The 15,616-nt window shown below is 43.2% G+C and overlaps 1 protein-coding gene across 8 annotated transcripts in view; it reads right to left on the reverse strand.

Moving 5' to 3' along the window:
* Nucleotides 1–15,616, reverse strand: part of NSD1 (nuclear receptor binding SET domain protein 1) — a 154,499-nt gene extending 138,883 nt beyond the window's left edge. Inside the window, exons 1-3 of one of the 8 annotated variants that reach the window (XM_038534650.1) lie at nt 15,468–15,615; nt 13,446–13,559; nt 12,616–12,705 (exon numbers count right to left, since the gene is read on the reverse strand). In XM_038534650.1, coding sequence (XP_038390578.1) covers nt 12,616–12,705; nt 13,446–13,475 — 120 coding nt within the window. In that variant the 5' untranslated portion in view covers nt 13,476–13,559; nt 15,468–15,615. Of the gene's footprint in view, nt 1–12,615; nt 13,560–14,400; nt 14,444–14,592; nt 14,612–14,678; nt 14,880–14,998; nt 15,019–15,467 lie in introns of those variants that run through there. The other 7 variants (XM_038534653.1, XM_038534649.1, XM_038534651.1 and 4 more) reach the window with 7 other exon arrangements.

Here is a 15,616-nt window from a genome sequence, read left to right on the forward strand (position 1 = left end):
CATCTGCCTTTGGCTCAGGGCACCATCCTGGGGTTCTGGGATCGACTCCTGAATCAGGTTCCCTTTAGGGATCGACTCCTGAATCAGGTTCCCTTTAGAGATCAACTCCTGAATCAGGTTCCCTTTAGGTTCCTGCTTCTCCTTCTGCCTATGTCTCTGCCTATTTCTCACGAATAAATAAAATCTTTTTTTTTTTAATTTTTTTAAAGGTACAATCCGGGGCAGCCCGGGTGGCTCAGCGGTTTAGCGCTGCCTTCAGCCCAGGCAGGGCCTGATCCTGGAGACCCGGGATCGAGTCCCACGTCGGGCTTCCTGCATGGAGCCTGCTTCTCCCTCTGCCTGTGTCTCTGCCTCTCTCTCTGTGTGTCTCTCATGAATAAATACATAAAATCTTAAAAAAAAAAAAAAAGTACAATCCTCTTAGAAAGCCATATAGAAAAAGATCTATCAAGACACAAAAAATCTAACCCACTGCCCTGATAATTCCACTACCAGCAGTTTATCCTTAGGAAAAAATTCCACAAACATTATTATGAAATTATTACTAGAAAGATATTCCACAGATATTATCTATCAAGACTTTCCTTTCAATTCTAACATCTACTCCACCAAAGAAGTGATCTCAGTGGTTTTATTACCTCCACTGTAATACTTCTGCCCCAAAGCTCTGTTTAAAAATAAAAGCACTTTTTTTTTAAGATTTTATTCATTTATTCATGAGACACAGAAAGAGAGAGCCAGAGGCAGAGGGAGAAGCAGGCTTCCTGTGGAGCAGGGAGTTCCATGTGAGACTCAATCCCAGGACCCCCTACATCATGACCTGAGCCCAAGGCAAATTCTCAACCAACTGAGCTACCCAGGTGCCCTAAAAAAGCACTTTAAATTTACAATTTTATTACCTCTCAACAACTGCTCTGCAATCCCTTACAGATGACAGCATGGGTGGAGGTGTTTTTCCTTGATACACTAATTACAAAAACAAATTCAATACATTGTTAATTGAACCAAATGCAATATTAAAGAAACACCTTTGGACATAAAATTCCAATGACAATTTGCATAGCATTAATGTCTATTATTTTCACTGAGTACAAAGGTAACTTGTATATCACCTACTTGCCCCAGGGATCCCCAACAGCTCCAATTACACATTAAAGAGAAATTAGAGATAGAAAATATACCCTCATAATTTACAAAGAAAGACTACCTTTATTCAGACTTTTCCTGGTATATAAGGGGATATCATATAACCAGTAATTATTTTTAACTTAATCTATGTGTAAATACAATTGCTCATACTCTAAAATGGATTTTATCCTTCTAGCATTCTTTACCAGAGTATTACAGTATTTTATACAACATCACTGGAGATGTGAAAAGAACTTTAGAAACCTTAATAAAGTAATTCTGCCTCATAAAAGCAACACTAAAATCTGTTCCAATTTATTAAGGGGAAACCACAAGTATGTATGATCTTGTTGGTTATCTAATAAATTATCTAAAAGTAGAAGCAATGCTTAAAACTTATGGTTTGTATAAAACCATTACAAAGAATGTAGATCACCTAGAATATACAAGGAACTCTCAAAACTCAACAGTTAAAAAAAAAAAATCAAACAACCCAATTAGAAAATGGGCAAAAGAGATGAACATATTTCACCAGAGGATATACAGATGGCAAATAAGCACACAAAAAGATGTTCAACATCATTAGCTATCAGGAAAATGCCAATTAAAACCATAATGAGATATCATTACATAACTATCAAAAGAGCGGAAATAAAAATAGTAACAACACAAATGCAAATCAAAACTACAATGAGACATCACCTCACAGAATGGCTAAAATCTGTCAGAATGGCTAAAATCAAAAACACAAGAAACAAGCATTGACAAAGATGTGGAGAAAAAGGAACCCTTACTGTTGGAAAAAGGAATCCACATTGTTGGTGGAATGCAAATGGTGCAGCCACTGTGGAAAACAGTATAGAGGTTCCTCAAAAAGAATTAAAAATCAGATGATCCAGTACTTTTACTCGATATTTACCCAAAGAATATAAAAGCATTAATTTAAAAAGATATATACACCCCCATGTTTACTGCAACATTATTTGCAATAGCCAAGATATGGAAGCAGCCCAAATGTCCACTGACAGATGAATGGATTAAAAAAGGTGTATTGTGGGTGTGTATACACAAACACATACACACACAGTGGAATACAGTCATAAAAAAGAATGAGATTTTTCCATTTGCAACAATATGGATGGGTCTAGTAGGTAAAACGCTAAATGAAGTAAGTCAAAGAAGACAAATACCGTATAATTTCTACTCGTGGATTTTTTTTTTCAAGTGCACGTGCATGCAAGCAGAGGGTGGGGAGGGACACAGAGGGAGAGAATCTTAAGCAAGCTCCACGCCCAGCAGCCCCATGCAGGCAGGGCTTGATCTCAGGACCCTGAGATCATGACCTGAGCCGAAATCAAGACTCAGACACTTAAGGGACTGAGCCACCCAGGTGTCCCTGGAATTTAAGAAACAAAATAACAAAGGAAAAAAACCTCAGTCCCTGGAATTTAAGAAACAAAATAACAAAAGAAAAAAGAGACAAAAGACTAGACTCTTAAATAGAACAAATTGATAGCTACAGAGAGGATATTGGAGGGGGATGGGTGAAATGGGCTAAGGAGATTAAGAGAACACATCATGTTGAGCACTAATGTATAGAATTGCTGGATCATTGGGGGCATCTTGGTGGCTCAATTGGATAAGCATCTGACTCAATTTCAGCTCAGGTCATGATCTCACAATAGCTGGACTGAGCCCACAGGGCTCTGCTCTCAGTGTGCAGAATCTCACTTGAGATTCTCTCTCCTTTGCCCTCTGCCCCTCCCCACCTTCCCTTACGTACGTGTGCTTACCTATGTGTGCTCTTTCTAAAGAAGTAAAATCTTAAAAAAAAAAAAAAGGAGTAAAATCTTTAAGAAAGGTGCTGAATCATTATATTGTACCCCAAAACTAATATAACACTGTCCATTAATTACACTGGAAATGAATGAATGAATGAATGAATGAATGAATGAGGAAAAAATAGAAAAATTAAAAAGGGGCGCCTGGCTGGCTCAGTTGGTAAAACATATGACTCTTGATCTGTGATTGTAAGCTCAAACCCCACAGTGGATGCAAAGGTTACTTAAAAATAAAAATCTTGAAAAACAAAAACAAAAGAAAAAAATAATGACAACACCAAATGATGGCAAGGATGCAGAGTCTGGAAATCAGCTCAGCAGCTTCCTATAAAATTAAACGTCATTACCATACAATTCAACAATTACAACTCTTAGGCATTTATTCCAGAGAAATGAAAACAGGTTTACACAAAAACCTGTATACAAATGTTAACAGCACTTTTACTTCTAACAGCCAAAAGCCAGGATTTGGCCAGATGTTCTATAACAGCTGTATGGTTAAATGCATGGTATATACACTCTGTGGAATCTTAGTAATAAAAAAGAATAAAATATTGATACGCTCAATAAACTGAATGAATCTCTAGGGACTTACACATATAAGTGAAAAAAACCCAATCCCAAAAAATTAATACACTGTATAATACCATTTATGTAACATTTTGGAAATAACAATTTTACAAAGGAGAGGTTTAGTTAGAAAAGGCTGAAGAAGGAGCTTTAAGGAGATGGATATGATATAAAAGGGCCACAGGAGAGATCTTGTGGTGTTCCTGGAACTAGTTTATATCTTGACCATGGTGGTACATGCATAAAACTATACAGGTGATAAAAATGTATGGAACTGAATATACACATTATAATATACTATGTACTACACAAAATGAGTACAGATAAAACTGGAGACATCTGGAACATATCTTTTTAGAAAAACAGAATTTCCTTTTGGAAAAAAAATAACCATGAAAAACAAAAACTGGGGACACCTGCACAAGATTGATGGATTACATCATCAATATCCTGGTTGTAGGAATGCCTGGGTGGCTCAGGGGTTAAGCATCTTCCTTCAGCTCAGGGTATGATCCTGGAGTCCCAGGATCCAGTCCCACATTGGGCTCCCTGCATGAAGCCTGCTTCTCGAATCTCTGCCTGTGTCTCTGCCTCTCTCTTTTCTGCATCTCTCATGAATAAATAAGATCTTAATATATGGAGATATATATATATTATAATATATATCCATATATCCATATTATCCACATATATATCCATATGTTATATATAATAAATGTTTTAAAAATGAAAAATAAAGATTTTTTTAAAATCTTTAAAGCCCAACGTGGGACTTGATCTGGGGTCTCCAGGATGATGCCCTGAGCTGAAGACAGTGCCAAACTGCAGAGCCACCCCGGCTGCCCCTACCAAAATATTTTTAAAAGAGTACATACAGGGTACAGCATGACTCAGCGGTTGAGCATCTGCCTTCAGCTCAGGGCGTGATCCTGAGGTCCTGAGATCATGTCCCGCCTTGGGCTCTCTGCTGCGAGCCTGCTTCTCCCTCTGCCTATGTCTCTGCCTCTCTGTGTCTCAGGAATAAATAAATAAAAACTCTTTAAATAAATCTTTTTAAAAATTTTTTTAAACTTGACTTTATCTTTTTTTATTTTTTAAGATCGTATTTATTTATCCCTGAGAGACACACAGAGAGAGGCAGATACAGGCAGAGGGAGAAGCATACTCCCTGCAGGGGGCCCAATGCATGACTCGATCCCAGGACCCCGGGACCACAACCTAAGCCAAAGGCAGATGCTCAACCACTCAGTCACCCAGGCACCCCCAAAGCCTATCTTTATATTTTATTTCCTGACATGCCCACTTCTCTCTAGATTCCTATCAAAGAATTTCTTCGCATTTGTGCATGTTATTCCTTCTTACTGGAATGTCTCTGGCTCAATTATATACAGCCTTTCTGTGAAGTTCTTCCTGATTACTTCAGATATGTCACAGTACTGTATCTCTAACAAATATTACACCACTTAGTATTCTGTATTGTCACTGTTTACATGTCATCCTTAAACAGTCAAGTTCCCTAAAAACAGACTGTGTCTTACCTTCTTTTTTAATACTAGCCATGCCTGTCACAGAAGAAGCACTCAAATTATCAAATAAATTATGAGGGGATCCCTGGGTGGCTCAGCAGTTTGGTGCCTGCCTCTGGCCCAGGGCGTGATCTTGGGAGTCCCGGGATCAAGTCCCACATCAGGCTCCCTGCATGGAGCCTGCTTCTCCCTCTGCCTGTGTCTCTGCCTCTCTCTCTGTTTCTCTCACGAATAAATAAATTTAAAAATCTTAAAAAAAAAAATTATGAATACAGGACTCCAAAGTTTCCAGCCCTGAAATGAAGAGAAAGAGGATGCCACCAATAATATAGAAGAAAATGTGTGGCAATATAAGGGATAGGTTCAAAAGTGAACATGATATGGTTAGAAAAGAAAGCTGGTTGGTGATTAGAATTTCTTGGTCTAAAGCTCAGAAGTCAGGTCAAGAGCATTTTCACACAGCAGAGTAGCAGCAAAGTGAATCCACAAAGTAGATGAGACTGCAGAAAATGAAAGAGGAATAAAAGAGAGCAAACAGTCAAAGTGGTAGTCAAATGCTACAAATCTAACAGAGTAAGTATTGAAGTGTCATCTGTGACTTATAAAAGAACAGTTGCAGCAGACAGGAGGATATAAAAGCCAATCCACAGAGCATTAACCAGAGGTAAACAGAGTGGTTAACTCTTTCAAGAAATTCACTGGAGGGATTATAGGATATATAAAGATTCCTTTAGAATAGGAACATGTCACCCTGTTTTTAGGGAGAAATAGTGACACAGGAGAAAGGTAGAGAATAAAGACTTCAGAGAAAGAGGAAAAGAGTAATGAGTAACACAAGGTCCTCCAGCAAGGAGGGAATCAAAGAGCAGAACCAGAGACGTATGGAGATAGGATCCATTTTCTCCTGAGACAGGAAACGTGAAAGTAGAGGATTGCTGCGATGACAGCAGAGGAGAGAATCCCTGAGGAATCATTGTCTTAGGCAACAACAAAAGCCTTAAGTATCATCTGCGCTCACCTCTCCTTTCCTCAAATCCTGACTCCAATTTTGCCTCCAATCCAGGCAGCCCAAAAGGGCTACCGATTTCTCTCCTCTGAAATAATCTTTTGGATTAACTCACCCTTTTCTTTCTACTACTGATTCTGCCCAAGTCTAAGGTTTTGTGTGCGTGTGTGTGTTTTAAAGATTTGACAGAGGGCAGCCCGGGTGGCTCAGCGGTTTAGCGCTGTCTTCAGCCCAGGGCCTGATCCTGGGGACCTGGGGTCAAGTCCCACGTTGGGCTCCCTGCATGGAGCCTGCTTCTCCCTCTGCTATGCGCGCTCGCTCTCTCTCTGTCTCATTAATAAATAAATAAAATCTTAAAAAAACAAACAAATAAATAAATAAAGATTTGACAGAGAAGGGCACAAGCAGGAGGACCAACAGGTAGAGGGAGAAACAGGCTCCCTCTGAACAAGGAGCCCAATGTGGGGCTCAATCCCAGGACCCAAAAATATCTATTTTTAAATGGCAAAAAAGTCTCCATGCAGAGGCACCTGGGTGGCCCAGTCAGTTAAACATCCCACTCATTTCAGCTCAGGTCATGATCTCAGGGTCCTGAGATCCAGCCAGACTCTGGCTCTTCCAAGCACAGCAGGGTGTGTGCTTGGAAGATTCTCTTTCATGGGCAGCCCGGGTGGCTCAGAGGTTTAGGGCCAAAGGGCGTGATCTGGAAACCGGGGATCGAGTCTCATGTCGGGCTCCCTGCATGGAGCCTGCTTCTCCCTCTGCCTGTGTCTCTGCCTCTCTCTCTCTGTTTCTCATGAATAAATAAATAAAATCTTAAAAAAAAAAAAAAAAAGATTCTCTCTCATTCTCCCTTAATCCCTCACCTCGCCCCACCCACCCCCCAGAGTGCGAGAGCTAGAGCTCTCTCTCTCAAAGAAATAAATCTTCTTTTTAAAAGTCTCCATTCAACCGTCTTCCTATGATCAATACAGTGTCTATGTCCACTTGATGAAAGAACTAATATTATAATGCCAATCCATTACAAGGTGAAACTGCAAACAAATCTGGAGAAAAGATGCTGTGTTTCTTCTAGTCAATATAAATAAAGAAAAACCACTCTGATTACAGGCAAGGAAAAGACGACCTAGGTCAACCAGTAAACAAGTGACAACTGACAACATAATAGCACAGGAGGTTAAAGAGTAACATGAGGGCAGTCCAGGTGGCTCAGGGGTTTAGCACCGCCTTCAGCCCAGGGCCTGATCCTGGAGACTCAAGATGGAGTCCCACGTCAGGTTCCCTGCATGGAGCCTGCTTCTCCCTCTGCCTGTGTCTCTGACTCTCTCTCTCTGTCTCTCTCATGAATGGATGAATAGAATCTTAAAAAAAAAAAAAAAAAAAGAGTAACAGGATAAACATCAAAGAATTAAGAAATATAAGTGAATGACACAATGAAGAGATGATAAAACAAGATTGGTAAAATATGTTATTTTTTAAAATGGTTATGTACATGAAAATGTCTACTATTCTCTCTTCTTTGGTACACACTTGAAATCTTCCAGAGTGGACATTTCTAAAAGAGAATCTTACTAAAACTGATTAAGTCCTTAACTATTTAACAAAAATTTACCCTCTTTATGATCACAATGAGAGTGAACCAAAATAAGTATGTCATCTCGCTATTGTACAATTTTGCTGGACAGAATTTCTTTTAATCTATTTGATTCTTGCCTTATTATAACAAACAGTTGTCATCATAACCAAAGTTTGACAAAGGTTGGGATCCCTGGGTGGCGCAGCTGTTTGGCGCCTGTCTTTGGCCCAGGGCGCGATCCTGGAGACCCGGGATCGAATCCCACGTCAGGCTCCTGGTGCATGGAGCCTGCTTCTCCCTCTGCCTGTGTCTCTGCCTCTCTCTCTCTCTCTCTCTGTGTGACTATCATAAATAAATAAATTAATTAAAAAAAAAAGTTTGACAAAGGTTTAAAAAACTTCTCTTCATAATTATTAATTTTACTTTTCAACATAAAATCCTAAGTAGGGATCCCTGGGTAGCTCAGCGGTTTGGCGCCTGCCTTCGGCCCAGGGCATGATCCTGGAGTCCCAGGATCAAGTCCCACATCAGGCTTCCTGCATGGAGCCTGCTTCTCCTCTGTCTGTGTCTCTGCCTCTCTCTCTGTGTGTGCTCTAATGAATAAATAAAATCTTAAAAAAAATTTTTTTTTTAAGTTTAAAAATCCTAAGTAAATCCTCTTCTTATTATGAAAATTTGGTCTCCATTTTAAGTGGATTCAATTTCAGTGGTCTTCTTTATAAATATGTACATCAGATCATGGTGGAGCTAACTACATCCTAAGAATTTTGACTATCCCTAAATTCATGAATACCACAATAGTGTAAATTCTCCATAAAACATATAAGGGAAGAGCAGAAAACAAACAACTACTACAAATCAGCCTAGTGTGGGATAACTGGGTGGCTCAGAGATTGACTATCTGCCTTTGGCTCAGGGCGTGGTCCCGGGGTCCTGGGATGTCCCACATCAGGATCCCCACAGGGAGCCTGCTTCTCCCTCTGCCTGTGCCTCTGCCTCTCTCTGTGTGTCTTTCATGAATAAATAAAATCTTAAAAAATAATAATAATAAATTAATAAATAAATAAATAAAATCTTAAAAAAAAAAATCAGCCTAGTGAGTAAACCAGGCCCAGCCAAGAGTGTCAGACACTATTAGAAGTCACCACAGAAAACCAAGAGTACTGAGATAATTCTATGATTTCAAGGATTTTAGTCTTGAGTCGCTAATAATCTCAAGTACCTTGAAAGATAACCTGTATCATTTATGACATCTTTTTACTACAAGGCTATGAAGACCCAAGGAGACAATACAGATTAAAGCACTTAATAAGGTGTAAGTTATTGCCTGTTTAAACTTACAGCTCTGGGACCAATGTTCCTTCAATATTTTATCAAATACCTACATATTATGAGCTCTGTACACTATGTATGTTCACTGGCAAGAATTAGGTGTCAACCCAATTAAATATAAAAGCACCAAGTCAGGACTATTAACTATGACAATCATTTCACATCACTATATTCAGACAAAACAACTTAAAGACCGTAAGAATAAACTGAGAGGCTGCTATTTATGACAGAAGGCAAACAGTCTGCTTATAGCTAGATATATAAAACAATGGACAATATGATCATGAATTGTATGTTTTTCTCTAATTCCTGTCTGTCCTGTCTCTAATTCTAGACAGGAAGAATACAATCCTAATAACTACTTTCATTCTCACACATTAAGAGAATCTTATTCTATCATAGTATCACAGACAGGGACACCTTGGTGGCTCAGGTTAAGTGTTTGCCTTCAGCTAAGGTTATGATCACAGGGTCCTGGGATCAAGTCCCCCATCCAGCTCCTTGCTTAGTGGGGAGCCTGCTTCTCCCTCAGTCTGCTGCTCTCCCTGCTTGTGCGCATGCGTACTAATAAATAAATAAAATCTTAAAAAAAAAAATCACAGACAAAAGATAAAGACCAGGGACGCCTGGGTGACTCAGTGGTTGAGCATCTGCCTTTGGTTCAGGGTGTGATCCTGGAGTACCGGGATCGAGTCCCACATCAGGCTTTCTGCATGGAGCCTGCTTCTCCTCCCTCTGCTTATGTTTCTGCCTCTCTCTCATTGTGTCTCTTGTGAATAAATAAAATCTTTTTTTTTTTAAGATTTTATTTATTTATTCATGAGAGATAGAGAGGCAGAGACACAGGGAGAGGGAGAAGCAGGCTCCATGCAGGGAGCCCGACATGGGACTCGATCCCAGGACTCCAGGATCACGCCCTGGGCCAAAGGCAGACGCTCAACCACTGAGCTACCCAGGCGTCCCAATAAAATCTTTAAAAAAAAAAAAAAAAAAAAAAAAGAAGACGACGACGACGACGAGGACAAATAGCATTTGCTAATGATTTTCTAAAATTTCTAGCAAGAAGAAGAAGAAGAAGAAGAAAAAGAAAAAGACAAATAGCATTTGCTAATGATTTTCTAAAATTTCTAGCCCTGCAGCACCGGGATGGCTCAGTTGGTTGAGCAACCCACTCTTGGTTTCAAATCAGGTCATTATCTCAGGGTTCTGAGATCAAGCCCGGCATCAGAGGTCTATGCTCAGCAGCAGCTTGCTTGGGATTTCTCTCCCTCTCCCTCTGTCCTTCTGCTCATGCATGTGCTCTCTCTCTCTCTCTCTCTAAAAATAATCATCATCATCATAATCATAAATCATAAAATGTCCAGCCCTGACAAGAGAATCTAATGCAGAGTAAGTGTTCTGTATATGCTGCATCAACTAATTAACTGTAAAGAGTCTGAATGTATTAATAGCATTTGACCATTTAGAATTTTTTTTTTTTTTTTATTCATAAGAGACAGAGAGAGAGCGGGAGAGTGGCAGAAACACAGGCAGAGGGAGAAGCAGGCTCTATGCAAGGAGCCTGATGTGGGACTTGATCCCTGGACTCTAGGATCACGCCCTGAGCCAAAGGCAGGCGCTAAACCGCTGAGCCACCCAGGGATCTCCTAAGAATTATTTTTATTACATCTTTCCCAAGCTATATTGTTCAGCTGAATTTGCATTCTGAGATTGATTCGATACTATCAAATATTCAGTTAAAAAATATCAAAGGCAAAAAAAAAATAAGTAAATAAATAAATAATCAAAGGCAAAAATCAAAGCTATAGATTGCATCCACAATCTTAAACCAAAGGCCTAAATAAACTGGCTACTTGCCTCTTCAAACCCATTAAGTCTTTAAGCAATTTAGACTTTCTGCCAGAAAAAAAATTGTCTATTTATACAAGTTTGCTAACTCCCAGTTTAGATACCTAACATACTGTCTACAGGCTCCAATACTGTCGATTGTTCATGATAAAGCCAATACTCGAGATGCCTGGGTGGCTTAGTGGTTGACTGTCTGTCTGCCTTTGGCTCAGAGCCTGATCCCGGATTCCCAAGATCAAGTCCCACATCAGGCTCCTTGCATGAAGCCTGCTTCTCCTCCCTCTGCCTGTGTCTCTGCCTCTCTTTCTGTATCTCTCATGAAAAAATAAATAAAATCTTTAAAAATAAATAAATAAATAAAGCCAATACTCCACTGACATCTTTGATGAGAAACACAGATTTATGTTTCTATACATATACTTCTAGAGAAATACCTATTTCCATTGTCAGATCTAGGGTTTTATGTAAATAGAAAGGCAAAACCATATACGTAAAATAAATTTCAATGTGAACCCAAGAAAAAGAGTTTGTCTAAACTACCAATAAGTTACCAATACAGCGTATCCACCCTAAAAAATATCTAAAACAATACATACTCAAGATAACTACCAGAGCAAATTTTTAAAATCTGCAACTGCCAAGTTAAGAAACCAAGGAGTACTAATGCATATTTAATACATGAATCAACAAACAAAAGTGACACACCCACATTCTATTTGACTTTAAAGAACATCAAGACTATAAGGTAAAGTGAATATTTAATGCACTCAAAACAATCACCACGTAAATTTTTTTGTGATTAAATCTTTAAACATTTCAGAGTTATAAGGGAGTGGGGAGATCCTCTGTGGTGACATTACAGGTGACCATAACAATACATCTGGGCAGAAACAACATCAGAATCAAATATTTAAAGCTGAAGGGTATCTTTTAACAACCAAGAAGTTTGATTTTAAAGATGATGAAACAGACTAAGAGAAGTCAACTGATCATTCTGCTAACTGATCAAAAAATTCTGCAAAAGATCAAATAAAAAAGAACTTTATCATTTACAACTCCTTAACAACAGTACACAGCACTACTAACTCAGATTTTCATTTCTATACACATACACATATCACACACACACACACACACACACACACACATACATACACTTCCAAACTAAAAACTAGAAGACCCAGGAGCCTATGCTGATGGTGGCAGTTATTTAAAGCACAGGATGCTATACCTTCACACCAAGTAGTTCAGAAAAATCGGCCTAATTTAAATTTTGACTGATGTCTAAGATCTTATCTTAGCCACTTTCAATTTGTACCCAAAATGCACTCCAACCTGAAGAGTCACCCTATCGACTAAAAAAATAATCCATCCTTTGTGTTTAAAAAAAAAAAAAAAAAAAAAAAAAGGACTCCAGGAAATTGGTTCACGTGTACTCGTGATATCAGCAAGCCAAAGCATTTAAAAAAAAAAAAAAAAAAAAAAAGCTAAACAAATGTGTACCTCCACCTTGAAAAAATAGTATCTGAACTCAATTGAATGCCCTTAAAAGTTTTCTCTTAGTCCTCAATGGAAAGTTAACTGGAAAAATCTGAAAAGAACCAAACTCATACAACAGAGATACATTTAAAAATCAAAGTAAAATTTCCCCAAAAAGCCTATCACTAGCAATAGGCTCTCAGCTGTGAACTGATAAGCAACCAAAAACCAATTAGTTATGTTTCCCTTTTAAGTTGCCTGTATATATACATTTATGTATATATTTAAGTTGTACCAAAAACTGCTTACAAATGGCAATTCCTGTGAAGTAGATGATGATGAAGTTCCAGGTAATTCTAGCATGTTTCCTAATGTACTGGTACTGGAGTCTGGATCATCCTGAAAAGATAAATTTATTGAGTTTAATTGCTCTTCTATGGTAACGTTTGTATCTCCTAGTGCAAAGGGGGCTGGGAGAAGGGCTGCTTTTTCATTGCTGCCGTCCACTTCATTTCTTTGCTTATTTTTCTGTGTTTCAGTTTGAGGAGCTAATGGCAAGAATGGCGATTTGACTGCACCATGTCTACTCTCTGGTGTGCTGTCTTGTTCATTTCCCATGGCCACGTCTACACCATTCTCTGATTTAGGCTCATAATTGCAGATGGCATTGGTCTGAGTTTCCTCAAAGATCTCCTCTATACTCTCATCCTCTGTGACTGGCTGTTCTGGGTCCATTTCAGAATCTACATCTGCATCGTCCACACAAGTAAAATTCTCAAAGTGCAGAAAGCCATTCTTGATAGTCTTTGTTACTTTTACCTGGAGTTCGGGGGAGTTATTACAAGAGGGTTCCTGTTTCATAGCAAGTGCTGTTGGACCACCAGGACTCAAGGAAGTGCAAACAACTGGCGACTGAGCTCTTGAATCACTTTTTTCAGGGTCTTGAAAGGATTCTGATCCATCAGCAGACCCATTTAAATACTCTACATTGATCATGGAGGCCAAATCCTGTAGTCTCCGCAGTGGAATGTAACAAGATGGAGAATCTTGTCCATAAGCATTTTGGGATGTTCCACTGGCAGTCGATAACTGCATAGTACACCCATTAAGTGGCTCAGAAAAATTGGATTGACCATTACCGAAAGGGCTGTCCTTGTCTTCAGGGGCATCTAAATTCACTGGATTGGAAAAGGGCAGCAGACAATTTCTTCTAGGTAGTTCACAGGTCTGATCCATCCTGGGCCAGCATCAACCTGGAATCCAAAAACAGCAATTAGTCTGAGTTTATAAGCCATTTGACTCTTATCTCCAAAATGGCAGCCACTTCTCAAGGCCTAGTGGCCTCGATGCCTTTCTGCTGCACTTCCATGGGCGGAAAAAGTTCCCCAGCTGACGATGGAAAAATGGCCTCGGTGAGCATCCGCAAACTCCATCTTCCCGAAGCTAGGCAGACCTTGCCACATGCAAACAACCCGTCCCTTTTTCCTGCACTGCAGACTGGTGGACAGTTGGGCTGAACTAAAATTAAAATCCCTTTGGCAGTAGAAATTCCTAAATCTCAAACAGGAATCATCCTCCCCATCCCCCGCTGGGGGAGTCCAGCGTCCGGATCTCCAAAAGGGAGGGGGCTGTAAGGTTCGAGGGGGGATCCCGGACGCTGCACAAAAAAAGGTTACCCCCCCCCTTCCTGGCTCGCTCGGGTGCAGCGGTCACAATAGCGCTGCACCCTGCGACCAGCCGGCGCTGAAGCCCTTGCAGCGGCCGTGCCCAGGCCGCAGGCGAGTCGGCCGAAGCGGGTGCACCCCGAACCTCGCCTTCCAGGCTGCAGGACTGCTCAGTCCACGGCTGCAGGGCCCAGAGGCCGGGACGCGCGGCAGAGGGAGAGAAACGGAGGCAGCCGAGTCAGGGCAGCAGCAGCTGCTACAGCTTGACAAACATGGCTGCTGCCGACGCCGCCGCCGCCTGCCCGGGCCGCGCTCCTTTCCGCAGCCGCGGCAGCACCTCCTGGCCGAGCCGATCGCACTCATCAATATTAAGCAGCAAGCAAAGTTTGCTGCAGGAGGGCAGCCGGCCCCGCGCCCACCAGCCGGCTACCTGAGGGAGGCGGAGGCCGAGGTGCGCGCGAGAGGCCGGCGGGGCACTGGCCGCGCCGGGAGGAAGTTCGCGGCGGCCGGGCCGGCTAGGCCTGAGCCCGGCTGGTAGTGATGGAGGGGGAGGGGGCCCGCGGCTAGAAGGCCGCGGGCCACCGACACCGCGCCGCGCCCGGCCCTCCCCCGCGCCCCTCACCTCACAGCCACCACCATCTTCCCCGCCCGGCCACCTCCTCCCTCCTCCTCGCGCCTGCCCGCCACCCAACCCAGCGCACTAGTTACCGTGCCCCGCGCCCCCTCCCGGGCCGGCTGGGGGGAGGGGGTGACCCTCATTACACTGGGGCGCGAGCGGAGCCTTGGGGAGAGAGCGGAGCCGCTCGCCGCACCCCCCTCCCCCCGCGTCTCTCTTCCAGGGAGCAGGCAGCGAGCGCGACCTGCCCCGGCCTATTCCGCCGCCGCCTCCTCCTCCTCCTCACACCCCCACCGCGCGCGCCCCCGCGGCGGCGCGTGCGACCCAGCGCCTCGCGCCGGCCCGCGTGCGGCTGGGGCACCGAGTGCGCGCGCACCCCTTCCCCCACCGCGCGCGCGCTCCCTCGCCTCACTCTTCGGGGTTCAGGGCGGGTGAAGTCGGGCTCGCGAGCGCGCCGCCCAATCAGCGGAGCCGCCGCTGCCGCCCCCTCCCCTCCCCTCGCGCGCCCGCCTGCGGCCCGGGCCTACGGGCCGGCCCGGCTGCCCGGGCGGGGCCTGAGGCAGCCTCCCCAGGGGCCTCGCGCGCCTCCCCGGAGTGTCTGGGCCTGCGGGCGTCGTGGGTGGCACTCAGGTCCCCTCACCTGCCTCGGGGCGCCGCGCCGGCCCCGAGCTGCACACGGCTCCTGCACCCTACCCATCTCGAGCCCCAGCCCCGTCGCCACCTGGCCCGGCTGAGGCCTGTCCGACCGTCCCGCCAGCCCCGCGTCAGTCCCGACCTCCATCTTAGGTTACAGCCCGGCTCCCCATCCACGGGGCACCTGCCCTCAGCCCGCTCGGCTCGGCCCGAGGCCGAGGCAACCCCCCTCCTACCGCGGGGCTCACCTGGGGCTCGGGCTGGGGTCTTCGAGGCCTCAGGCCCCGAGCAGGCGCGGCCGCAGGTGAACCCCCTGCCCGGCCGCACCCCAAACCCACACCACCACCACCACAGACCAAGCAGAGCAGGAAACAAAATGGAGGCAGCAGCTCGGGTC

The sequence above is a fragment of the Canis lupus genome, chromosome 4 (assembly GCF_011100685.1).
Source record: "Canis lupus familiaris isolate Mischka breed German Shepherd chromosome 4, alternate assembly UU_Cfam_GSD_1.0, whole genome shotgun sequence".
In the NCBI taxonomy this organism is placed as follows: Eukaryota; Metazoa; Chordata; class Mammalia; order Carnivora; family Canidae; genus Canis; species Canis lupus.